Source organism: Podarcis cretensis (genome assembly GCF_951804945.1).
Source record: "Podarcis cretensis genome assembly, chromosome: 8".
Lineage (NCBI taxonomy): Eukaryota > Metazoa > Chordata > Lepidosauria > Squamata > Lacertidae > Podarcis > Podarcis cretensis.
The window spans coordinates 16,992,715-17,018,406 of NC_137177.1; the positions used below are offsets into that span (position 1 = coordinate 16,992,715).

Below are 25,692 nucleotides of genomic sequence, written 5' to 3' on the forward strand. Positions count from 1 at the left end.
ACCTATTCTTTCTCTTACCTAAACACTGAGAGGCAGAGGAGCGAAGGTTTCTCTTTTATACCTTCCAGCCTCCCCAGCCAAAATGCAGTAAAATGCCCCTGTTCATTTACTAGCAAAGCTGTTTGCTCAAGCTATCATGGGAGCCAGATTATTAAGAGAGCTGAGACAGGTCTGACTTGTTCATGTGCTTTATTACCACTAACTTAACTCCAAACAAAGCTGTTCCTGGGTGGTGACATCATCTATTACTTATTAAATTTATAGACCACCTTTCATCCGAAGATCACTTAGTTGTTCACAACTTCAAAAGCTGTAGCTGGGCAGAGGCTCAACCCCCTTTCTGCTAGATTCCCCTAGATTCCGAGGGATGGAAAATTCTTTACCTAAGCTGGGGTTGCACAGGAAAGCAGGTCTCCCGGCTGTGTGGGGTGCAGTTGGGTAGGGCATGCTGCAAGGGGCAGGACTGGATCAATACCATTTACGAAAGTATCACATTCTTAGTCCATCCTTCCTCCAAGCGTGTTCAGGGTTCCAAATATTGGATTCAGGGGAGAAACTGGGGAATCAGCTCTGATCAACAGAAACAGACAAAAACTGAACCTTGTTTCTATTCCAGCATTCATTCATCTTCTCTCTCAGCAAAACATTGGATCTATTCCGTCAGCACTTTCTGAGCCCACCCTTCCCTCAAGAAGGTCTGGGCTGCTCCCAATGTCTCCAGATGTTGAAAGTAGGCAAATAATTATTTCACCTCTTATCCCTGGGCAGTGGATCTATCTGATCAGTGGATCAATAGAACAGGAAAATGGCACTGACTCATTCCCCCCCAACTTTTATTTTATTTGTTTCACTCAATAAAACATAGAGGAAGGCAAATCCCTCTGAAACTCAAAAACAAGAGGCATCTTCCTTCAGCGGTGAAGTGGTGCAAGAAGCTCATTACAAAAGAAGCTTCATCAGCAGGAGAGCCAGGAGAAGAAATCTGAATGGGAGGGGAAAGGAGAGAGGAGAAGGAGGAGAAGAAGAAGTGATGGCTGCCACGGCTGGGGTACACTGAACATTTGCAACATGATTAACATCATGAAAAATCCCTCCGTCAAATGTTTTTAAGTGGGTGCAGGTGTCTTCACGAGTGCAGCCCTTCCTGGAGCCGATTACGACATTCTCCTCTGTGCGTAAAAACGAAAAGATGAGTGGTCAGAAGATCCAGTAGCCTATACACACACACTGAAAAATGCATCTAGCCACGATATATAGCGTTACATGCCACTCCAATCTCCACCAAGCGTCTGCGTGAGACAGGCACTTTCCCAGGGTCATGTTTCCGTTGGGAATCAAGGCACAGTGAGGACTAGTGTCTTTTTAAAAAATATGGTTTATTTTACACATATTTACACCTAAAGCCTTCCATTGAGGGAATGCAGAACATGAGGCCCCAGGAGTGTCCCTCATTGCCCCTCTAGTAACTTCAGTGAGCTTGGGTTCAAAGCAGCAGCCCGCCATGGCTCCAGAGTTCTCCCCTTTGTTTCCCTCCTTCCTCCAAGAACACCTTGCCAAACGCAACACCTCTCCTTCTGTCTGCTCCCCCCCCCCCCATACACACTGGGGAAACCTCTGTTTTTTCAAAAGGAAGGCATTTTTCCTGTGTGACATCACACCCATGTTACCCTGGCAACCTCCTTTGGTGGGCTATCAACCCCTTCAGTCTTGCTTAATATCTTCCATCCCAAGTGATACCTTGAAAAACAAACTGAGCTTGCGTTTTGTTCTGTTTTTTACACTGCTAAGCTATATCTCACCCAGGGGAAAACTCCAAGCATTTAGTAATTTCTAGCACTCAGTAATTTCTAACATTCACTAACTTCTTAGAATTGCAGGTGCTTTTACACCCCCAAACTCTGGGGCTATGCCCTTGCGCGTACCTCCCCAGCCAACCTCAACAAGTAAGCAAAGCAAACTAAAAGCCTGTGCAAAAAGCCTGTCACGGGGGAGCACGGGGATGCTGGTCCCCATCAGTCTTAGATTGGAAAGGTTTCTCTCCTTATTGAGAAAACATTAAAGAGCTGATGGATTTTAAACAGTCCTAGGTGCCAGACTTGCAGGGCTGAACCTCTGCTGTGCCAAATCCTTGAAAGAGAAGCTAGCTACCCAGCAAAGACCCTTCACTGCAATTCATATTGGCTAACATCACTAACAAGTGGGCTCATCCTTCCTGGCTGAAATCACTACTAGGATGGCAGGATAGCAGACCATGCTAACCTCCTAGGGAGCCTCCCTGCCTCACTCATTGGTACTCAGCATCTCTGCAACTGCTATGTACGTATCAAGAAAGCATGCATGTTAATTGCATTCATGCTGTTCACATCAAATCCAGCTTGGCCCAAGCTACTATCCAACAGCGCTGCTAAAAGGCACTTCACACAGCAGGAGTAGCCACAGCTTAAAAGGGCCATAGCAATAGAATCAGAAATACCTGTAAGTGTGGCATAGCTAACACAGTAAGTTTCAGATCCAATACACTCTGTGACCGCTGCAGAACAGTCGCCTTTGTTAGACGAGCAGCCTGGGCAAATCTTCCCATTGGCTCTGGTATTCCGTTCTGGAACTGAAAAGCAAAAGGAGTGTGAGAGGTTCAAGGGAGCTTGTGTTAGTGTAGTTCTCCTTAGAAAAAAACCCCTTCACTACGGATGAAGTAGTTTTGTTTGCGCCACATTTTTAAGCAAAGCGGCCTAATTTGCATCCCCTGGACCCGTGGTTCCCAACGTGGAGGCAATTTTATTTTTAAGGGGGGCAATTTGAGAATGAATTAGACCAAGTTAATGGCCTTTTAGCTTCCTCCACGTGAATAGGAGTTCACTTTTTGAATAATAAGAATTATATGTCATGGAGGGTGGGGGGACATTGGGATTTTAGAGGTGCTTAGGTGGGGCATGGCCAAAAAAGGCTGGGAACCACTGCCCAAGACCAATACAAAATTCAGCAAAGTTAGGAACCCCTGGAACCGTCCCGTTGCCTCCACGAGGCAGAGGACTGAAGGATGTGCAAGGGCTCTGAGAGCTTTCCAGGGCTTTCCTGTGACCTTCTCAGAACTCGGTAAGCAAGGAAAACCTGCTGGGTGTGCAGATGGTGGTAGGAATAAATAAATGAAGAACAGGGAATAGTAGGTTCCCCTGCTCTTTATATATTTATTTGCCTCCCCCTGCCACCACTCCCAGCTTGCGTAAGGTTGTGGTAGCATAAGTAAACAGATCCTAAGCTACTAGCCCCTCTTAATGTGATTTGTACTTCTCCAAATTCTGTTCTACAATTCTTGGCTCAAAACACAGACCAAAATGTATTTAAAAAACATAAATGGTATCTCAGGATAAAATACATTTATAAATGTTGGTGTTTAGGTAAATTACGTATTTAATGCTAAAATGTGCATCAGAACCATATTTAAATATTTCTACAGGTTTTTTATTTTAAAATATCCACAGATTGATGCAGAAAGAGGACAGCCTAAACGTATGAATAAACACATGCAAGGGTACCATAAACCAGGAACAAAATTATGCGTCCATCTCTGAACTGAACTAAGGATGGGTAGATCAGCTTATTTCCGGTCCTTGACACTTTTGCATGTGTTTGTCAGTTCTTGTTCCGTCCAGTTTCTGCAATAATTTCTAATTTTTTAAAAAACAGAAACCTACAGAACAAATTGCATTATTGAGGTATTTAAATGCACATTTTCCTTCACATATTCTATTGTTACGCGGGTGGCGCTGTGGGTTAAACCACAGTGCCTAGGACTTGCTGATCGAAAGGTTGGCGGTTCGAATCCCCGCGACGGAGTGAGCTTCCGTTGCTTGGTCCCAGCTCCTGCCAACCTAGCAGTTCGAAAGCACCTCAAAGTGCAAGTAGATAAAATGGGACCGCTCTCCGGCGGGAAGGTAAACAGCGTTTTCATGTGCTGCGCTGGTTAGCCAGAAGCGGCTTAGTCACGCTGGCCACATGACCCGGAAGCTATCTACGGACAAGCGTCGGCTCCCGGCCTCTTGAGCGAGATGAGCATGCAACCCAGAGTCAGTCACGACTGGACCTGATGGTCAGGGGTATCTTTACCTTTACCTTAAAGCCACATTTTCCTTCACATATTCTATTGTTACCTTAACTTTTTGAAAGTCTTAAATTATTGTTGTTAATTGTTTTTGTTGTTGTTTTCTTATTTATAATTTTATTGAGGTGTCTTTTTTGTAAATGGTGGGTTTTTTCATGATCAACCATTGTATAAATTTCAAGAAATAAAAACAGATACAAATGAAAGATTTCAGCAGTGTTTGGAGCTGGAGCGAGGACCAGCAGAACAACAACTGGAGAGTTTTAATTACAGTCAAAGGACACCTGGTGGCAAGCCATGATTTATCCCACGTGGAGAGGCTGCATTTCCTACCACACATCGCAAGAAAGACTTGAGAGAATTATTTATTATTATTATTATTATTATTATTATTATTATTATTACCCCTCCCATCTGGCTGGGTTTCCCCAACCACTCTGGGCAGCTCCCAACAGATTAAAAACACAATAAAACATCAAATATTTAAAACTTCCCTAAACAGGGCTGCCTTCAGATGTCTTCTAAAAGTCAGATAGTTGTTTATTTCCTTGACATCTGGTGGGAGGGTGTTCCACAGGGCTGGCGCCACCACCCAGAAGGCCCTCTGTCTGGTTCCCTGTAACTTCTCGCAGGGAGGGAACCGCCAGAAGGCCCTTGGCGCTGGACCTCAGTGTCCGGGCTGAACGATGGAGGTGGAGACACTCCTTCAGGTATACTGGGCCGAGGCCGTTTAGGGCTTTAAAGGTCAGCACCAACACTTTGAATTGTGCTTGGAAACATACTGGGAGCCATTGTAGCCCCAAGGGCTCTTGCCTGCTAGGCACAGAAGGTCAAGCCCTACTGCAGCTTGTGCCCTCCAGAAGTTTTGGAACACAACTCCCATCATTTCTCACCATTGACCATGGTGGCTGGAGCTGATAGGAGTTGCAATCCAAAGTTTCTCGAAGCCACAACCTTTGGAGAAGGCTGCCTTACAGGATGTGGGTACATCACGCTGCTCAGTACTGCCTGGCGAATCATCTACCTCTCAGTGGGTCACTGAAAATATCGTTCCAACCCTGGAAAATAATCTGTGTTTGTAACATACGGTAGGTCCTTTCAAATTTCCAGAGATGTCGCTTCTTGCCCATGTACTGTAGTGACTCAGCAGTCCTTTCTCATTAGTATTTATTGTTTACCGGAAGGTTCCAGGCTGTCTGAGCCCTCCTTATATAACTGTGTGCAGGTGTGAGAGCCAGTCAGTCTTTCTTTCGTTTTCAAGCTATTCAAGTTCACTGCCTTCTCTCTCTAACTGTTTTTTTGAAGCTATGCACACAGCCAGGGATCTGGCTGAGGGCTTGTAACCACTATGCTTATTGAAATGCTTTCGTAAAGTGTATTTGCTTATGGAGTGAGCTGTTTGTGCTGCCAACACACTGCTGAGTTACTCTGCTGAGCTCTTTACATGCCCTGGAGTCTGAGGGAGTACTAGGCATGCATACTAGGAAAGTCCTGGGGGTGTCAGGACCCTAATCCTGACAAATGCAGCCATTTAATAAGAACTTAAAGTATATTCTATGGGTCAAGATTTCATTAATTAATTGTTAGGCCTTCATCTGTTGGAAACCGAGACCGCACGGAATGGCCACCTCATGCAGACAAACAGAAAAAGGAGACAACTTATACAAAAACAGAAACCTACGTATCGGAGCAGCTGGATTGCAGGCATGCTCTTCACAACAGGTGGCAACCTGCCTTAGGTGGCTCCCATTGCCATCAGTCATAGTGATCACACCAAAAAGGCAGATTTCAGGGTTTGCACATCCCTTTGCGATGAATACATCCTTAACTACACAAAAAAGAAGAAAAGAGAGGATACATTTAGATGGTGAGAGGTGTTACCTACTCAGTCATAGTGTGCTATATACTTGGGCATGCATGGAGGGAAGGGACCATGTCACAACTATTTATTTACCACAGTATGATGACAGAATTACAGTACTTAAAAAAACACACCAAGAAAGTGTGACCGGCCTCAAGCAAAAAGGATCAGTCTAAATCAGGCATCCCCAAACTAGGCCCTCCAGCTGTTTTGGGACTACAGTTCCCATCATCCCTGACCACTGGTCCTGTTAGTTAGGGATGATGGGACTTGTAGTCCAAAAACAGCTGGAGGGCCAAGTTTGGGGATGTCTGGTCTCAATTAAATGAAAGAAATGGGTCCCACAAAACAAAATTTCCTGTCAAAGGCCAAGGTAAACAGGTGGGTCTTCTTCAGCATATGGGGAAAGCTGTAGAAAGAAAGTGTCAAGTGCACCTCTGTGGGGACGGAGTTCCACATTTTAGGGCAGGGCTTTCCAAACTGTTTGTCGCGACACGTTGGTGTGTCAGCTGCAGTGCATAGGTGTGTCACATGAACGGTCCCTGCTCTCCTCCCAGGGCTGTAAAGGGGTTAGTTTAACCTCTGGTTTGCTAGTAAAACTAAATTACTGTGTCGCGAAATGATGCATGTCTAAAAAGTGTGTCACCAACATGAAAAGTTTGGAAAGCTCTGTTTTAGGGACTGGCACACAGAAACCCAGGCTCCCTTTCCCCGCACTTCTATGGATAGTGGAACTGCTGAGGGAGGCACCTCTGCTAATTTTAACACCTGTAAGGAACTGCAGAAATAGAGGCAGACTTTCAGATATCATGGGTCTAAGTTGTTTAAACACCAATATTTCGAACACCTTGACTTGGGCCTAGAAGCAAGATGATAACCAGTGCAGTTGTTTTTAAAACAAGGATGGTAAGAGCTCTAAATAGAACCCTGTCCAGTAACGTAATCATTGCATTTTGTATCCGTTGAAGTTTCTGCATCATCTTTAAGGGCTGCCTCACATAGACACCATTGCAGGCAGAGCCGTCTTTCCCATAGGGCTTAGTGGTGCGTTGCGGCAGGGCGCAGGCCTCTCAGGGGCGCCCCAGCGAGCGGGCGGGCTCGCAGCTTCCCTCCCAAGCCTCTGTGGGGATTGTTCTCCTGCAGTGGCATGGGGGAGAGTTGCAGGCCTCCCAATAGCTGACAGTGTGCAGCTTTGCCCCCACTATCCAAGGTAATTTGGGGGTGCTGGGCGGATATTTGCACTCCGGCGCTGCATTTGCTAAAGACAGCCCTGATTGCAGCAGTCCAATATTAAGACACACTGAAGGCTTAATATAGGCCTTAAGTATAATCGACCCCCCCACCCCAAGTATAGCTTTGATTCCCAAGAACCTACTGGCTCTCTCTGTGGGGCTATTGGTAGTAGCAGAAACCAAGTTCTGCACAGAGGGCCTCAGATGTGTTCTCTGGTTGTAATATATAACTCCCCTTGCTGGCAAAAAGAACAGGTCTCTGCTGGAAGCCTGGGATAAATTCAGAGTGGACGGTACTGGGCAAAATGGAGAACTGATCTCACTCAATATTAGGTGGCACCACTTATTCACATATTTTGCACAAAAATGTGGCCTATTCACTATATGGCCTGGTTGACCTATGATCCCTCTCATCCACCTTTACTGTTTTCAAGCAGAGAGCTGGAACAGGCGAAAAATTCTTCAGGACAAGTCTGCCTCTCGCTTGTGCAGGTGTCGACTCCCTTGCAAATCTCACACTCAATAGAGGCACCTGAAGGAGGGAACAGAAGGGCTTTCATGTAGTGTATGGCATGTACAGAGTTCAAAGTTATCAACTCCAGAAGAGGGTGTCAAGTCCAAATGAATTGCTAATGCAGTGCTCTAACATAAAACTAGATGACTCTTGGGTCCCTTCCAGCTCTGTGATTCTATGATTTGCGATATACAGTATTGCCAGGTCAAAAATTATAAATACAGTGGTACCTTGGGGTACAGACGCTTCAGGTTACAGACTCCGCTAACCCAGAAATAGTACCTCGGGTTAAGAACTTTGCTTCAGGATGAGAACAGAAATCACGCGGTGGCAGCGGGAGGCCCCATTAGCTAACGTGGTACCTCAGGTTAAGAACAGTTTCAGGTTAAGAACGGACCTCCAGAACGAATTAAGTTCTTCACCCGAGGTACCACTGTACATATAAATTAACTACACATATAAATTAACATACACAAATTTTATGCAAAGAGTATTTTCTGGTTGTCATTGTTCTTTGATCATGCATTTTCTCATTTTATGAACAACATGAAAGCAGTTCCCCCTACTTGGATCTGAACGGCTGCATTGATCCAAATGTAATAATTTTCCTTTTCTGCAAAGCTAAAAGTAACATACAGTTCAAGGCAACAGCGGTTGGTCATGGTGACAGGGGCTGTGTTGTTCTTCCTCCTTCTCAATGCCATTGTCCCCAATGTTGCTGCCAGTTCTTGGGTGGCAGGGAGTCAGCATGCTGCCGGCACGGCAGCAAAGCTAATCTGATATTCCCAATATTGCACTTGTGCCATGGCAACCTCCCCACTGCTTTGCCTCTCTCCCTCTAAGTAACCAGCAGCAAATCATGACACAGGAAAGCCAGAGGTGCCATGCAGCTCTATCCTGCCCTGCTGGCCCCTATTGGTTCCAGGGCACGTGCAGAGTTCCAGATGTCCTGAGTTACTCAGTGGCACCCATCCCATAGTGAGCTTACCTGTAGTTAGAAGCACAGAGAAGAGGAAAAGCCCCAAGAGAAACTGCATGTTGATGGGAAGCACACAGTGTGAAGCCTAGGAGAAAGGAAGCAAATTTTGTGGCTTGAAGGACCTGCAGAATACGCAAAGCAGTGGCGTAAACAAACAAACAAACACCAAAAGAGTAAAGGTAAATAAACCCACAGGAAATTCGCTGTAATAAGCTGCAAAGAGGAGTTTCAGTTAAAAGTGGTCTAATCTATGGAAGAAAAGCCATATTGACAATCTGCTCAGCAGCAGAACCCAAGATAACTGTTGTATAGTCACGGTTTGGTCATCACCGCCTTCCCCTTTCTAGGGTTAGAAAATAAATTGCAACAAAAACACAAAGCTAGCCTGAACTGAGTAGAGCGACCATAACATGGATTATGAATAGGTGGCCATACTAAAATTTGCAGTTAGGCAGCTAACTGTTGGGTGTGCGGCAGCCACCTTCCTGGTCGAAGCAGTGATGGCCCTTCCCTTGATTGACTACCGCCGTAGGGCCTTCTGAGGAAGAACTGCCGTTTTATATTATATTATATTATATTATATTATATTATATTATATTATATTACATTATATTAGTGTATTTATTTATTTATTACGTGCCCTGCCGGGAGTTGCAAGAGGGAGCAGTGATGCCTCCTTCAAAACTGGCTTTCCGTTCCCTTCTCTAAAACATGTACCCTGCACAAAACCCCTCTGCAACCTCCAGCCAGTCAGCCAAAGGATTCGGCCACTGGCGTGTGCCACGCACGGAGCAGAGGCGGGCCTGGCTTTTCTGAGGGCTTTCCTAGACTTGTTTCAGATGAAGGAGACGTAATCCTGCCCTGCTCCTGAATACGTCTACCTTTCCCAGCTCACACGTCTCGGACCCTCCTTGCTGGGGCCGTTGCCCTGGCTGCCAGCTTTCCCCTCCTTTTACTCCCATGTAAGCGCACCTGGGGCCTAAGAAGCCTTTAAGCACGGCCTCCTTACTATGTGGGCTGGAGTGGGGCAGGGGCTACATCAAGCAGGCAGAGTGGAAGGAGCAGGAGGAGGCCTGACTTCCAGGCCTCTTCCGCTTATACCAGGGGTAGGCAACCTAAGGCTCATGGGCCACAAGCGGCCCATGGGGGTTGTTTAACCGGCCCATGAGCCGCCCCTGAACCAAGCCAGCCGCTTGGCAAGTCCCCACGCGCTGCACTAAACTGGCGCAGCACAGTGCGGGGACTCGCTTCCGCTGCGCCGGAAATTGCGTCTGCGCAGATGCAGACACCAGAAATCACATCTGTGCAGATGCAGACGCCGGAAATCGCAGGCGTGTGTGCACGATCCGGCCATAGCTGTCAACGTTTCCTGTTTTTTAAGGGAAATTCCCTTATTCCGAATAGGATTCCTCGCAAGAAAAGGGAAAAGTTGACAGCTATGGATCCGGCCCATGGAGGGATCTCCGCTGGAGTGCACCGACCCAGGCGTGGTAAACCTTGCCGACCCCTGGCTTATACCCAAAAATGGGGCAACCTAGTGACCTCCAGGATCACCTTCGGGCCCGTACTTATGGGCCTGAAGCCCCACCCCCACCCCTCTTTTCCTCACAAACAAGGAAGGAGTCGAGCGGCCCACTTTTACCCTCTCGCTTTTGCACTCAGCAGGGTTTTCACAAGTTGCCGTAAGCAACTTCCAATTCTCTGTATTAGCTTCTGGGGCGGATAGTTACGCATCAACCCCAAATTAAATAGAGGGAACCCATCTGCACAAAATTTGCCCATGGCGATTTGCAACGTCCGTTTGCAGTTTTGGAAAGAGCTGCTATCGATGAAATGGAAATGATGCCTTGCTATAGCAGAGAAGGCTCTGGGGGAGTTCAGTTCCTTCTCAATTCCCACTGAGAACGTGCTGCTAATGGTCGGCCAAATCCAAAGCTCTTTTTTCTTTCTTTCTTTTTTTTCATGGTTTCTTATCTTTAAATGAGAGTTGGCCGGGGGGGTGAGGGGACAGCTCTCAAATAATAGAGGACGCTTTGAAACAAAATAGAGAAATGTCCTCTGTAATGTAAGACATGGTAGGGCTTTTAACACAGACCTCCAGCAAGGTTGCTCCTAGTCTAATATAGATGAAGGAAGGGAGGGGACTGGTGGATAAAGTTTCTTAAGAAAACAGTACATGCTTCATTTCCTCTTATCTGAATACAACAACACATCCCCACTTAAAAAATCAGGAGTCAGATTTTGTTGGATATGTCTGTGCCCAGGCTTGCATCAGGGGACGACTCAGCTATAAAGCTGCAAACAAAAATGTTTCAAGTGTGTTGTAAAGTGAAACATACAAATGTGACACTAGATGGCATCAGTGAGCAATGGCAAATTCAATGTGTTTTTCAAAATGTTTTTTTAAAAAAGCATTTACACAGTGTTTCTTTACATGTGCGTAGGATTCCACCAGGGTGTCTCATCACACTTTCATTCTTTGGAAGCATATTGGATTTCTGTGTTTTTGCGGCAACCACCACGGGATCACCACCCCCACCAGAAAAAATGCCCTAGAATAGGGATGGATGAATCTGCTGGTTTTGGATTTTTTCTGTTTCTCATTTTTCCATTTTTAAGTCCTCTATGATTCCACATCAGTTTGCTTTTGCTTTTTTTAAAGCACTTCAAGGTGACATTCTGGACTCCACAGCCAAGCCCCCGTCTCCGCCAATGACTGCAGAGAGGGTAGCAGAAGGGCTGAGGGTGGATCACCATAGCATTCTCTACTTGTTGTTTTGTTTTTTAAATGTTTTATATTCAGAGATGTACTGACCAGTCACATGGCTACAGCTGCTCATTTTCTTATTGTCACTTTTAAAATATATTATCATTTTATAAAGGAAAATTGTGCTTATTTCCAAGTAATTGTGAATTTACCATGAGGGCAGCAGAAGCAAGCCTCCTTTTATTCATGTACTCATGATGGCACTGCGATTTAAGTGAGACTCCTGGCTATGTGGATTTTTATACTTATCAATTTTTATACTTTTATACTATGTGGATTTTTATACTTCTCAATGGTAGACACACACACACACACACACACACACACACACTCCAAATGGGTGTAGAATTTTTCCCATCAGTTTTTGGAAGCATCCCTGCCAAGCGCTATATAAATCACACTTATCAAAGGACCACATTCTTAGGCCATCTTTCCCGCAAGCAGCTAACAAGCAATAATAAAATAATAAAAATAAGTTGAATGAATACAACTTAAAAACAAAATTAAAATACAACATTAAAATATTGAAACATTAAAATATTAAAATGTAGCCTCATCGCAGGAGGAGAAAGGAAAAGAAAAAAGAAAGAGGGGGAGGGAGGGAATCAAATTGGCTCCAAGCCAAAGGCCAGGCAGAACATCTCTGTCTTACAGGCCCTGGGGAAAGAAATCAGATCCTGCAGGGCCCTGGTCTCAGGAGACAGAGCGTTCCACCAGGCCAGAGCCAGAGTTGAAAAGGCCCTGGTTCTGGCTGAAGCTATTCTAACTTCCTTAGGGCCCGGGACCACTAGGGTGTTGCTATTTATGGACCTTGAGGGTCTCCGTGGGGCATACAGGGAGAGGCGGGGGTTTCTGTTTCAATTAGCAATTCATCCACAATTTGACCCATGCATTAGTGCACTGACTTGTTTGGTTGGTTATTTAAACATTAATAATGCACTGTGTTGCCTTTTTTAAAAGCATCACTGCAACTGGAGATGTAAGGAACAGAACCTGGGATGTTCTTCATTCAATGCTTGCAAAGATACTTGATGGAACCTGCATTTTAAACATGGGTGGTATATTTGAGCCCAGCTTCAGTTGTTAACAGGCTGGCACAGCAATGTATTTAAGACTAAATGTTCCATTGAGGCATCTGATCAAGGCCTGTATTTTAAAATGAACTTAAAGATATATTTGCAAATGTTTGTGTGTTTCATGCCAGGCAGAAACCAGCTGGCTAAGTACTCTGGCAGTTGTTTATCTTCCTGCTCTCCTGAACAAGGGCCCCCCTGATTTATAGCAGTAGCAGGAGACAAGTTTCTCAAAGTTGTAAAAGGGAATTAGAGGCTGGGAGCAAATGTTACACTGACCCTACATATTACAGAATACAATCAAGCTGCAAAAACACTAATTAAGAGTTGGTAAATAGTAAGATTTATTGTTTAACAGAAAATAATACCATGTGCCTCCCATCAGACTCTAGCCATATTTTCCTAAGGTTTAAGGTATACTGAGAGAGTTAAAGGGCAATAAATTTTGGGAAGAGCTAATGGGAAAAGCAGCTGGCTGGGAAAGGGGGGTGTAAACTGAAGAGGCTTCTTTTGAAGCTGTTTTTACTGAGTTCCTTTTTTACTTTACAAAGGCCTTTTCTTCTAAAAAGCTATCTATGTTATGTATGAGATTTGTTGGCTTAATGTAATTACGCAAAGGATTTAGAAAGTAAGAAATGTTAGATTCTTATGTTAGATTCTTATTTCATTGATGGTGTGTGAGAATGTGAACCCAAGATCTCTGTTTAGATAGAATTTAATACCACGAGCCATTTGTTTTAGCCATTTGTTTTGGAATGCAGGGGCAACAGGGGCAAAAGGTGATCTGGTAATTAAGGTACCTTGTCGAGGCAAATGTAAGATATATGGCTACTTGTCTGCCATTTATGGATAGAAGGAAATATAGCTCTTTGTCTGCCATAAAAGGTAATAGGAAATGGGTGTATCTTTTATGATTGGTTCTAGCAAACAGCTAATAGTAATTTAAACCAGGTTGATTGGACAGAGGCAGCCAAAGGAGGAGCAAGGAGGCTGGGCTGAGGAAATATAAGTGCTGGCCATCAGGGCTGGAAGGGGCAGAGCTTTGGTAACCATATACCACTGTGTCTATCATTTATTTGTCTGACAAATAAATTATTATTTTAATTTCTCTACTGCTGCGTTGAATATTTCATTCCAGCTAAGCGTTAACCACAAGCAGGGTGCTACACCATTGCTACACCATTCATGGCTGCTTGCTTCCTCCCTCCCAGATCTCTGGCCATAATGTCTGAGGCTGATAGGAGTTGTAATCTAACAACATCTGGAGGGTCCTTAGTTTCAGGATTGGCTGGAAAGATGAAGAAGCGATTCTCGAAACAAGGAAAATTTCATTCAGTATGCAAGTTTATTACTACATGCTCGTAATACATAGCACACAGATAAATACTCTAGCTCACTAAACCTCATCTAGTCCTATACAGAAAACAAACTACTGCTTTCCCACCAAATACTGAAGTTTCTGTTGCAAGGGCAATTTACAGAAGGAATTGGTGGCATAACCAGAGCAAATAGACAGTGTTGGCCTCCCACTTAATCCAGTCCAAAATCTGGGCTTTGTTTTGGTGTGATCAAACATCGGAGAGTCCCCAGCCCTGTTCTGAAGAAGTGATGGCCCCAATTCACCAGATTCTCTTCCAAGATGAGTGCCTGCCAATATGGACCCACTCAGAGCTATGTGTGACGCAACACTCTATCGCACATCTATGCAAATAGTAATGTAAGACAGGTTAGGGCCCCTACAAACTGGCGTTTTATTGTGGGTGAGTTCTGCAACATATAAACACAGTAATAGTATATCAGTGCCTTAGTGGTGCATTTGTTCTGCTTTATGAGTTGTTACATTGAAGGGGTACAGTTAGGGTTACCCCAGAAACCCCTAAAAACTGTTTGTGAATTCCACCCCCTCCCCCAGCCAGGCCTCCCCTTAAGCATTTTAAAAACTTCATTTTCCTCTAAGCAGCCTCTAAGCACGAGCTAAGCAGTCCTCTCTGTAACAAAAACGCTGTAGCAAACCTACAGCTGAGAACAGTAAAGCTTTTCGCTTCCCAGATCCAAGATAACCTTGTCCTGGTACAGTACATTGATTTGCAACATACTTCCGGGAGCAGAGCCAGAGAACGAAAAGCAACATTTCTATGTAAGAATCTGTGAAGAGGGAGAGGGAAGAAGGGGTTTGGAGAACAGGATAAAAACCTGATGTAAAATGCTTTTTGCTGCGGCCTGTCTTTTGTGAACTGAATCGCACAGGTGCCTCTGCCCCCCCCCCCCATGGCAGAATAAAACGCTCTTTCTCTGGATTAACCCCTTGGTGTCGTTTGGCTCCTGTTGTCTCTGCTCAGGTGCAACAATTTTTCCTACCCATGGATTAAAAAGGCTACAACATCATGTTTTCCCAATACTACCACATCATCCAGAAGGGCTGGAGCACAAGAAAAGTGGGACAAAAACAAAGCAAACACCCCGAACATTTGTGGTTTGGAAAGTTATGGGATTTCAACATGAAGTTACAGGAAGGGCACTGATCAGAAAGGAAGTAGTATAGCAGCCCCAAAACATATTGAAACATTAGTATAGTATAGTATAGTATAGTATAGTATAGTATAGTATAGTATAGTATAGTATAGTATAGTATATAGAGTAGTATATAGTATATAGTATATAGTATATAGTATATAGTATATAGTATAGCCCCAAGAATATCATGAGCACAAATCTTTTTTTAAAAAAAAATATTTATTCAACTTTTAAAGATTACAAAGAGAAAAAAGAAAAAATAAAAAAGAGAAAAATAAGAAAAAACAGAAAAATGCAAGCAATTTAAAAAAAAAACACAGATCAAACCTTTACATAACTTTATTTCCTTTGCTTATTTCCTTGACCTCCTCACACCTCCCTTTTTTGTGTTCTAGTTCAATTAGATATTTCAGCAAATCCTTTCCAGCTTTGTTTTTATCCTATTAATTTATCTTAATATACTGTAATTTTACATTCTCGTCTTTCACCAAACAATTAACAAATCCATTTTTACCTAATCCTTTATATCATTTCTGTTAAAACCACATTACTTCATTCCAACATCCTTCTAACATTCCTTAATTTTGCAATGTTTCTGTAGATAAACTTTAATTTTTTTCCAATCTTCTTCCACCGACTCTTCACCTTGGTCTCGGATTCTGCCAATCATGAGCACAAATCAACTGATAAAAAAAGGACATTCAAGGGCCCCTTTATTCTTAGAGGCTAACGCAAAATCTCCTTGATATTTCCTTCACCTTAAAGTTCCTCTGTTCTTTATATGTATAGATCACCTAAGTTCAGGACCCTGATTTTTCAAGTGCTCATGGCACTCACAGCCAAGTACTCCCCATGAACTCTGCAGCTTCTATTGTTATCTTTATCTTGTTTCATGTATTCCATGAAATACCCAAAACAATTTATGAATATAAACAGGAAAAGCATATAAAGAATTTTACTTGCAAAACCATTTCCTCCCCTCCAAAAAACCCCAAAACATTGATTTTGCGGATTCCATGTTACTAGCAGATCTCTAAACACAATAGATAGGTGTCTGGTCTTTATTTGGGACTTTCAGCGCTCAGAGGCTTTTGCACGAACATTCTCCGCATCTTCTTCGACATCTTGCAGAAAGCATTGCAGCATGTAGTAGATGGTTTTGAAAGAAATAGTGGAACTGCCCAACACAGGTATGAACTCAACAATCTGTTCTAGCACTGTTGGTGCTTTACTCTTGGCCAAGAGATCAAGTACAAATTCTTTGCTGATCTCATTAGCCAGTGGAGACTTCTTAATAACTGATTTCAGCTCACTTAGAGGTTTACCAACCCGGTTTGCAAGACTGCACAGGGACTCTTCATCCAACCCAAAAGCCATGCAGAACTTTTTGAGTGTTGTCACCAAGAAGGAAATATGCCAAGGTAATTTGAGAGCTAACCGAGTCACACAGCCAAAATAGGAAGACACAAGGGCCTGCTTCCATATAAGTTTCCTCATCTCAGATTTCTTCTTCTCCAGGATATCTCTTGAGAAAGTTGGCACTGAGAGAAGGAAGGCGTGTCTTTTGAGATGATTCAGTTCCTTCTGCAAGGTTTCTTGCAAAATGGGGAAATCATACATGGTCAAATCCCAATTTGATATCAGAAAAACCTTTGGAGAAGCCTCTCCCAGTTTTCTCAGTTTATCACAACAATCTTGCCTTAAGTCCTCAAGTGTCTCCATTTCATTGAAGTTGGGTTTCCTTCTTTCAGCAGCCATGCTAAGATTAATTTTAGGGTGCACATAGTAAAACTTCTTTTTCATTTTCTGAATCTCACGAGCCAGCTGGGTGTCACTCTCTGTAAAACGTTCTGAAGTGATGATAAAGAAATCGTATTTACTAAAATCTACCTTCTCCAGATACTCATCTGCTTTGAATTCATCCGTTCCAATTCCTGGTAGATCCCATAGTGTCACCTTGGGGAACTTCGGGTGCTGATATTTTGTCGCAAACATGGTTGTCTGTTTCACCCCCGTCTCAGCTGAGCCCTCTCCAAAATCTGGCATACCCCGCAAGGCATTGACAAGAGAAGACTTGCCAGTACCTGTACACCCTGTGATGGCAATGTCAAGTGTGACATTGCTTAGCAAATCTAACTCTTGCCGAATCTGGGCTACCACATCTGGGAGATTTCTTTGTCTTAAAACAGCCTTCATATTTCCCAAGTCAGCAATAAAAGTTGAGATGTCACACCACTTGGCTCTTCTAGATGAATCACTTGATCTAGGAAAGAAAAAAGCATTTTCAATATTAAAAAATACTACATATTTTTCTTTGACAACCTAGATGTACAGTGGTGCCCCGCAAGACGAATGCCTCGCAAGACGAAAAACGCGCAAGACGAAAGGGTTTTTCGGTTTTTGCGTTGCTTCGCAAGACGATTTTCCCTATGGGCTTGCTTCGCAAGATGAAAACGTCTTGCGAGTTTGTTCACTTTTTTCTTAAAGCCGCTTGAAGAGGCGCGGTTGTGACGGACCGTGATTCGCAAGACGAAAAACATCACAAGACGAAAAGACTCGCGGAACGAATTAATTTCGTCTTGCGAGGCACCACTGTAGCTGCATGGAGGTGAACTGATGTATGTAAGAGTAGTACTGATGGAGGTTATTGCATGCCAAGGCACCTGAGCCACAAAGTTCCCAGGAGAACAATAAATCACACTGACATGGAATATTTTGGTTTATGGGTTCAAATAGGCCACAACTTTATTGGTTACAGATGTGAGTGGTTTGGCTCAGGCATTGGGGTGAAGCCAGGTGGTATCTTGACTCTCGCCCATCTGCAGGGAATCCACAGAAGGATAAACCCCCCTTAACTTACATTAGATAGTGACACCCTGAGGAGTCCCCATAGGGGACTCATGTCCAGGCTTCGGACAGGATTCACACCCCAGATCCTTTTAACAGGATACCCTTACTGAGGAGGGGCAAGCGAGGCAACAACCTCGCAACATCAGACTGCCTTAGAACCATTGTGTGTTCCTCATTTATATGGGAAGGGCATATAGCTCGGTGGCAGAGCATCTGCTTCAAATGCAGGCGATCTCAGGTTCAATCACTGGCACCTCCGGTTTGGGCTGGGAACATGCCCTTTCTGAAACCCTGGAGAGCTGCTGCCAGTCCGTGTAGCCAATACAAGGTCTAGCTCAATAAATGGTCTGACTCAACATAAGACAGCTAAGTTCCTTACTAAGGTTCTGTACAGGGTGCCATTACTCCAAAGATAATAATAATAATAATTTATTATTTATATGTATTGTTTGAGTCAGGGAGGACCCTGACAAAGAGAAGGGATTCACCTCCTGCAACTGAAACCTCCAGACACAGTTTGCTTTGTGCTCTACCCCCTGCCGGCATAAATGGCAGGAGCCTTGCCAGAGGCTTGGAAAGAATTGAGGAGCATCAGATGGTGACATAAATGGCCTAAGCTGAACCAAACGTACCTATCGAGTATCTGGCTTAGTACTAAGGCATGCCTCTTGAGATCAATAAATTCATCTTGCAGGGTCCTTTGCAGGAGGGGGAAATCATACATGCTCAAATCCCAATTTGAGATAAGAAAAACCCTTGGAGACGACTCCCCGGCCTTTGCCAGATTTTCACAGTAGTAGTTCCTTATTTCCTTAAGGGTTTTGTCCTCCGTGAAGTGTGGGTTTCTTCTTTCGTCAGTTATACTGACATCCACTTTGGTGCGCACATAGAGAAACCTCTTCTTTCTTTTCCAAATTTCACGAGCCAGCATGGCATCGTGCTCAGTGAAGCTTATTTCACTAACAATGATAAAGAAATCATACTTGTTGAAATCCATCTCTTTTACGTATTTCTCTGCTTCAAACTCATGTGTTCCGATTGCTGGCAGATCCCAGAGAGTTACGTCGGGGTAGCTGGGGCACAGGTACCCTTTGAGTTCCTTAGTACCTTGTATCATATCAACCACGGCAGCATCCTCCTCATTGTCTGCCATATTGCGCAGGGCATTGACCAGGGATGATTTGCCGACACCTGGCCCCCCTGTGATGGCAACGTCCAGGCTGCTTTTGCCTGGTGGGTGTCCTCTTTGAGCTGATGTGTCTGATCGGGAGCTGTTAGCACCCATAGCTGCTCCTCCGGGACATTCATCAGGTCTAAGTAAGAACAGAAATATAGCAATGGTTAACTCCTTCTTACATAAAGCTCCTGCTTAAAATAGCTGTAGGCCAAGTCCAAGAAGGCTCACATTAAAGTCCTAAATAAACAAATACCGTATTTTTCGCTCTATAAGATGCACCAGACCACAAGACGCACCTAGTTTTTGGAAAAATATATTCTGAATCTCAGAAGCCAGAACAGCAAGAGGGATCGCTGCGCAGCCTGCATTCGCTCCATAAGACGCACACACATTTCCCCTTACTTTTTAGGAGGGAAAAAGTGAGTCTTATAGAGCAAAAAATACGGTATATGAAAGACTGACTCCTTTCCTAAAGACTGCCCCACAAATACCTGCAGTTCAAAGGTGCCACAGCAGTGGCCACACATGAGTAGGGAAGTGAAGACATTGATCCAACAAGGAAACACTCACTGCCACCCCATTATAAGGGAAAGGGGTGGGCACAGCTTAGTGCTACAAGCAGCAAATGTTGCTGAATTACAGTTCCCATCAGCCCCAGCAGGCATGGCCAATGGGCAAGGAAGATGGGAGTTGTAGTTCAGTGATATCTGGAGGGCCAAACGTTCTTTACACCTAACATCGGATTTGGGAAAATTGAAATGGATAACCCACTTCATAGAGGCCTGACTCATGCAATGCAAGGCTTATCAGTTCAGTTATCAGGTAACCCCATTGCATCCTTCCCACCTCAGGTCTTTGTGCAAGAGAGCAAGACTCTGGGGAAAACAGGGGTGGGGTATAAATAACATTATTATTATTATTATTACTGCTTGATGCCAGGAGCTGGAGTGGGGTACAGTCAACTAAATGAGGAAAGTGAGGGGAGATATAGTCTCTACATCCTTATATATGGGTACAGCCACAACAACACAGAAAAAAGAACATGTTTGCTTTCATATTGCATTGAATAAAGTTTGGCTTCAGCTGAAACCAACATACTTATTGTGTATCTTCCTTCCTGGGTCCTGGGGTGGTAGTAGGGCACGCCTCTGGAGATCAATACATTCATCTTGCAGAGTCCTCTGCAGGAGGGGGAAATCGTACATGCTCAAATCCCACCTTGAGATGAGAAAAACCCTTGGAGGTGACTGCCCGGCCTTTGTCAGACATTCACAGCAATCTTTCCTTATTTGCTCAAGGGTTTTCTCCTCATTGAAGCTTGGTTTCCTGCTTTCAGCAAATATCATAACATCCACTTTGGTGCACACATAGAAAAAACCCTTGTTTGTTTTCTGAATTTCGCGGGCCAGCACGATGGCATCATCAGTCAATCTTCTTTCGCCAACAAGGATGAAGAAATCGTACTTTTTAAAATCCATATCCTTTATGTATCTCTCTGCCGGAAACAGAGGTGGTTGAATCCCTGGTAGATCCCAAAGGGTTACATCTGGATATTGGGGGTACAGGTACCCCGTTGGTTCCCTAGTACCTTTTATCACATCGACCGCAGCTGCACCACCCTCATCGTCTGCCATATTTCGCAGGGCATTGACCAGGGATGATTTGCCGACACCTGAGTCCCCTACGATGGCGATATCAAGGGTACGTTTGCCAGATGGCTGATTCATTTGAGCTAATGTGTCTTGTTTGCTGCTCTTACAAGCCATGGCTGCTCTTCTCTGAGATTTATCACACCTAAATAAGAACAGAAATATTGCAGCAATTAATACCTTCTGCATCTAACTCCTCTTTTAAAACAGCTGGATGGGTTGCCAGTTCAGTTCCAGGCCCAGTTCAAACTACTCACATTAGTGTTTAACTCCACTGAGCATTCAAAGGAAACCATGTTCTGGGTAAGCACTGGAACCCCAGGAATCTCTTACCAAACAGAAATTGGGGTGCAGGCAACATTATAGTTATTACAACATCTTAAGTAAACAGCTTCAACAAATGCTGTTGAAATTCCTGTACAGCTTTATCTGCCTCTCAGTTTTCCTGCCTAAACCCCCTGAAATGGCTGCAATGCTTTGATGAGAAGCTTTCAAACTGCATAAATTGGACTTCCTGTCCTGGTGAGGGTTTCCCCTGGAGAGAGAAACTCTGATATACAAGGGTGCCTTGGTTTCCGAACTGCTTAGTTGTCGAACAAATCGGCTCCCAAATGCTGCAAACCTGGAAGTAAGTGTTAGGGCTTCCGAATGTTTTTCAGAAGCCAAATGTCCGACACGGCTTCTGCTAGAGTGCAGGAAGCTCCTGCAGCCAATCAGAAGCTGTGCCTTGATTTCAAACGGTTTCGGAGTCGAACTGACTTCCAGAATGGATTAAGTTTGAAAACTAAGGTTCCACTGCAGTGCTTTGTTCTGGGAGTACGCATACACCTAAACATTTTGTGAATCTTTGTACGTTTGCCCATTTACTGTATTTATTTTTTCCCATTTGAACTATAAAATGGTGATTTTCTTGAGTCAAAATGAGAGTATCCCTAAACCTTTTTAAAGGGGGAAAAAGCACTGTTCCACTGTATATTTGATTGTGCTCCTTTCAAACATACGTTCACTGCTGAATACACTGCTGAATAGTAGGAACGGTTGAAATATGGGAAAGTGAGCAAAGAAAGTAACAGAATTACCGTATTTTTCGCTCTATAAGACGCACCAGACCACAAGACGCACTTAGTTTTTGGAGGAGGAAAACAAGAAAAAAAATATTCTGAATCTCAGAAGCCAGAACAGCAAGAGGGATTGCTGTGCAGTGAAAGCAGCAATCCCTCTTGCTGTTCTGGCTTCTGTGATAGCTGCGCAGCCTGCATTCGCTCCATAAGACGCACATACATTTCCCCTTACTTTTTTGGAGGGAAAAAGTGAGTCTTATAGAGCAAACAATACGGTAATTAGGGGGGAGCTCCTTTGAGAGCTGAAAGGCAGCATAGAAATACTTTTACAATCAGCAAATTAAAATTGTTTACCATTGGCAGCCCGTAGCTCTTTGGAAAAACAGTGACTCCCTTACAGTGACAAGTTGGACACCTATTTGAGAAGATTGCTTTCTCTAGCATGGAGAAAAACTTATCTGGTACATGGCACTCTTTGAAATAATTTTTTTACAGTGACACTGAAAGCAGCTTCGCTTCCCTCTGCCTTCTGAGCAATGAATAACAGCCAACAAGGAAGTGAGGCAGAGTGGTTTCACAGTGAACTGAATTCTGTTCTGAGAATATGAGCCTGGCCTTGGTGGGCCATTGGCCTGATCCAGCAAAACTCTTCTGTTCTGACATTTACATGGGTCTGAACAACAACAACAACAACGTAACAAAGCAACTTGAAATGTAGTTTGGTTCTGACTGGGACCTTCCAGAAGCCAAGATCCAAGTCTGGGGAGGGGGCTATGTGTGGAACTTAATGGGGATGAGGAGGGAGATGCATTAAGCCAATGTATTATGATCCACAAACAGTAGACTGGCGCAGCAATGTATTTCAGACCAAATGTTCCATTGCTGATAATTCCTGGCTGCTTGCCAGCACACAGCTCTGCTCAAACGGCTGATTTCTGAGAAAGCAAAACCTAGACTGGGTGGTTCTGTTTCCTCTTCATTGTAAACCATTTGGAGAACAAAAACAAACAGAAATCTCTCCAGCCAGACTAGCAGAAGCTAAGCAAGCACCGAAAGCCTTCCCCAGCAGTCAAGAGAATGCAGAGGGTCAGAGGGGTGGTTGCCCCGGGTGCAAAATTTTGAGGAGGCACAACCAGGCTGCCCCACACAGGTGATGTCTCATTTCATCCGCCGTCACCGCAAGGCACCTCCACCTCCACCAGGCCTCCATTGCAGCAGCTGGCGTGCTTCAGGAAGGAAGTACATCAGTGGCCTTGGCACAGGTGGCAGGCTTTGGTAGAGGACTTGCGGCAGCGGAGACAGAGTGTGAGTTAGGCGGGGAGATGGGGGGTGGCAGGCAAGTGAGCGAGCGACGGTGGGGGGGGGGGCAGACACGTGGTGGCAGAGACAGGTGGGGGCAGGCATGGAAGGGCTGACCCCAGCATAGCCCGGCCTAGAATTCCTCTCTGGGGGTGCTGCCAACCCACGGTACACCACTGCTCCCAACTACACATTTTGTTTCCTAGTGCACTCCAAAAAACAAACAGCCTTTGAGCACCAGAATATGTGTGAGTGCAGGGGAAAAGGAAGCCCTGCAAGTCCCAGAGGATGTTTGCAAATGTTTTTAGTAAACAGGGAAGAGGAACAGAGAAAGATGAAGGACAGGACAGCGACTATGTGGACAGCTTCCGAAGAGCTTATCTCTCCACTGTGTCAACCCAAAGGAAAGGAAAAGAGGCAGGCGGCAAGAGGAGGAAAAGGAGGAGGGCAGCTTCCTAACAGCTAAAGAAGGATAGTATGTCAAATTAAAACGCAGCATCGTTTGAGAGGGAGATCTGGGTTGGTTTCAGAGCAGTTACTTAAAGTTCTTATAGTAGCAATAGCTCAATAGTGAAGGCATGTAATTTATTCCCTTTGTAGCAGGGAAGAAGAGCAGCCGTCTCCAACATTAATAATAGTAATAATAAACAACTCTGGCCGCCCCGCCCCACCCGCCTAGCAAGGAGCTCAGAGTCGATCAAGCTCAAAAAGAAACGGAAATCATCATAATCGCAAGAGAAAAGTTCAGCTCCTCACCTGCTGCCCGCCCGATTTTTTTACAGCAAACCTCAGTCCACTCCTCGGTCTCTTAACACTTTTCTCCTTCCAACTCTCTTCCTTTCTCTCTTTTATTCCCTCTACCTCCTGCTCGTCGCACTACTAAAAGCAAAAACGAAAGCGAAGTTGCGAGCGAAGACAACGTAAGATTGCAGGAGAGTTTGAAACTTTCCCTTCCCTCCCATGGTGATAATCGCCTATTTCCCGATGGCAGCAAATAGCAAAAGCAGCTTTCCCCGCTAGGGGGAGCACCGAGCAGCCGCTTGATAGACGAGATTCTGCCTTTCCTGGGAAGTCCCGAAGGATGCCTTGTGAAACTTGAAGCATCTCTGTTGTTGTCGCCTCTGTGTCAGTCTCAGCAGCAGCCGAGTTGTCTGCAAGCCCACACAATCCAGATATTATTCCTTGACGGCTTCCTTGTGGTCGGCTTTTGCATTGTTACATTGATAGGCTGCGAAAAGTGGAAGGGCTCTAAAGCTGTGGGGGTTTGGGGCATCTTAGAGGAAATAGTTTAATTTTTTTGAAACATTCTGATATTCTGCAAGGTGCTGAGCGGCTTTGGAGCCTGCACGACAAGCTGGCTTTGCAGACCAAAACAAACACAATACCTTGTTACGCAGATGCAATTACAACAACATATGGAGCGCAACAGGCTGAATGGTAATGTTCGTAACAAATGTCTTACTGGTTACTTCCTAACATATGAATCAAGTCCAGAATATACACCATATACAGTCCTAAAGCAAGGCATATAACCTGTTAACGGAGAAATCTGAGGGCTCCCTTGGACAAAAAAAAACAGGAATACCAGAGCAAAACAGCAGCCAGTAGGCTTGGTCTTTATTGAAGACTGTCGCCACAGGACTCCCACCTGCCACAAGGCGGAACAAGATGGAAGCCCCAAACTAAAGAGCCCCCAAGCTTTTATTAGCTGTTAATCCCCATGTTATCCCCCCCCCACTACATCACTCATACATCACGGTTACATCATGAAAGGGGAGGTCTGGTGGCAGTAATCGAAGCATCCTGGACCCTGCCCCATGGTTCTCCTTGCCCTCCACCAATCACCCATCAAGTGTAAGAAAATTTACATTTCCCCATTTCCCAGCCAAGTTAATCACACCCTTTTGTCTTCATCTGGGTTTTTTATTTCTGGAATGGCTACCTGTCTGGCACTCAGGTGTCAGGATGCCAAGGATTATCACTCAGGCAGACAGGCTGCTGAGTAGCTGAGCTCACATGTCTATATGAATTTCTGAAGTTTTCCCAGTGAGCCAGTACATTTATCAGTGAATTGTTACATTTGGTATCGTGCAGGCAAAGGCCCTTTGAATAGATAGGAAGAAACTGTGATGAAGTGTTTTGTGGAGACAAATCACAAAAGTCACAAAAGCGATTGTGCTGATTTTGGTAATGGGCTGCACTTGCATGATATCTGCTGTAGGGGCAACCCCCCCCCCAACATATACATAAATTCCTGCAACAAACCTATTTAATTAAATCCAATGTAGATACATTTCTTCCTTTCTTAATACATGTTTGTTTGAGTTCATATATTACACAGTCCTCAAATGTGGTTAAGGAAAGGTCCCCGGAATGTAATGGGCTGCAACATGAGCAGCCCTGCTTGGCAGGGGGTTGGACTCGATGGCCCTTGTGGTCTCTTCCAACTCTATGATTCTATGATACAGCTGTTGAGGTTGGCTAGCATAGGTAGCAGACACAGGCAGGCTGGCCCAGGCAGCTGGGTTGGGTATGACAAGGTTTCCGGATATTTCCTTGTTTTGCCCCGAAGGGCTTCCTCAGCTGTTAATAGTTCTATATAATAAATATAAACACT

At 44.4% G+C, this 25,692-nt stretch overlaps 2 protein-coding genes and 1 long non-coding RNA gene across 16 annotated transcripts; 1 reads left to right on the forward strand and 2 right to left on the reverse strand.

Annotated features, from left to right (window-relative positions):
* Positions 1 to 172: 172 nt before the first annotated feature.
* LOC307221639 (phospholipase A2 inhibitor NAI-like) lies at positions 173 to 9,908 on the reverse strand. 8 transcript variants are annotated; one of them, XM_079986354.1, is made up of 7 exons: positions 9,695 to 9,907; positions 8,879 to 8,933; positions 8,695 to 8,770; positions 7,611 to 7,724; positions 5,781 to 5,927; positions 2,474 to 2,605; positions 173 to 1,169 (listed from the first exon to the last, which is right to left on the reverse strand). In XM_079986354.1, exons 3-7 carry the CDS (start codon positions 8,741 to 8,743, stop codon positions 940 to 942), a joined length of 672 nt encoding a protein of 223 aa, XP_079842480.1. In that variant the 5' UTR covers positions 8,744 to 8,770; positions 8,879 to 8,933; positions 9,695 to 9,907; the 3' UTR covers positions 173 to 939. The 8 variants fall into 8 exon arrangements, with proteins under 8 accessions (XP_079842480.1, XP_079842475.1, XP_079842478.1 ...); XM_079986349.1 differs by lacking the exon at positions 8,879 to 8,933 and having other exon boundaries at positions 9,567 to 9,908; XM_079986352.1 differs by lacking the exon at positions 8,879 to 8,933 and having other exon boundaries at positions 9,695 to 9,906.
* Positions 9,909 to 13,838: 3,930 nt separating this feature from the next.
* On the forward strand, positions 13,839 to 15,826 carry LOC307221757. 2 transcript variants are annotated; one of them, XR_013841477.1, is made up of 3 exons: positions 13,839 to 14,357; positions 14,899 to 15,172; positions 15,713 to 15,826. It is a non-coding gene; the product is annotated as an uncharacterized lncRNA (long non-coding RNA). The 2 variants fall into 2 exon arrangements; XR_013841478.1 differs by lacking the exon at positions 15,713 to 15,826 and adding an exon at positions 15,195 to 15,239 and having other exon boundaries at positions 14,899 to 15,108.
* A 287-nt stretch (positions 15,827 to 16,113) lies between these two features.
* Positions 16,114 to 24,125, reverse strand: LOC307221481 (interferon-inducible GTPase 5-like; the record flags this gene model as incomplete). 6 transcript variants are annotated; one of them, XM_079985971.1, is made up of 5 exons in its annotated part: positions 23,832 to 24,119; positions 20,789 to 20,860; positions 20,165 to 20,248; positions 18,522 to 19,202; positions 16,114 to 17,302 (listed from the first exon to the last, which is right to left on the reverse strand). In XM_079985971.1, the coding sequence occupies exons 2-5, from the start codon at positions 20,830 to 20,832 to the stop codon at positions 16,114 to 16,116; spliced, it is 1,998 nt and encodes a 665-aa protein (XP_079842097.1). In that variant the 5' UTR covers positions 20,833 to 20,860; positions 23,832 to 24,119. The 6 variants fall into 6 exon arrangements, with proteins under 6 accessions (XP_079842097.1, XP_079842098.1, XP_079842095.1 ...); XM_079985972.1 differs by lacking the exon at positions 23,832 to 24,119 and adding an exon at positions 22,131 to 22,150; XM_079985969.1 differs by having other exon boundaries at positions 20,165 to 20,860; positions 23,832 to 24,125.
* Between the last annotated feature and the right edge of the window lie 1,567 nt (positions 24,126 to 25,692).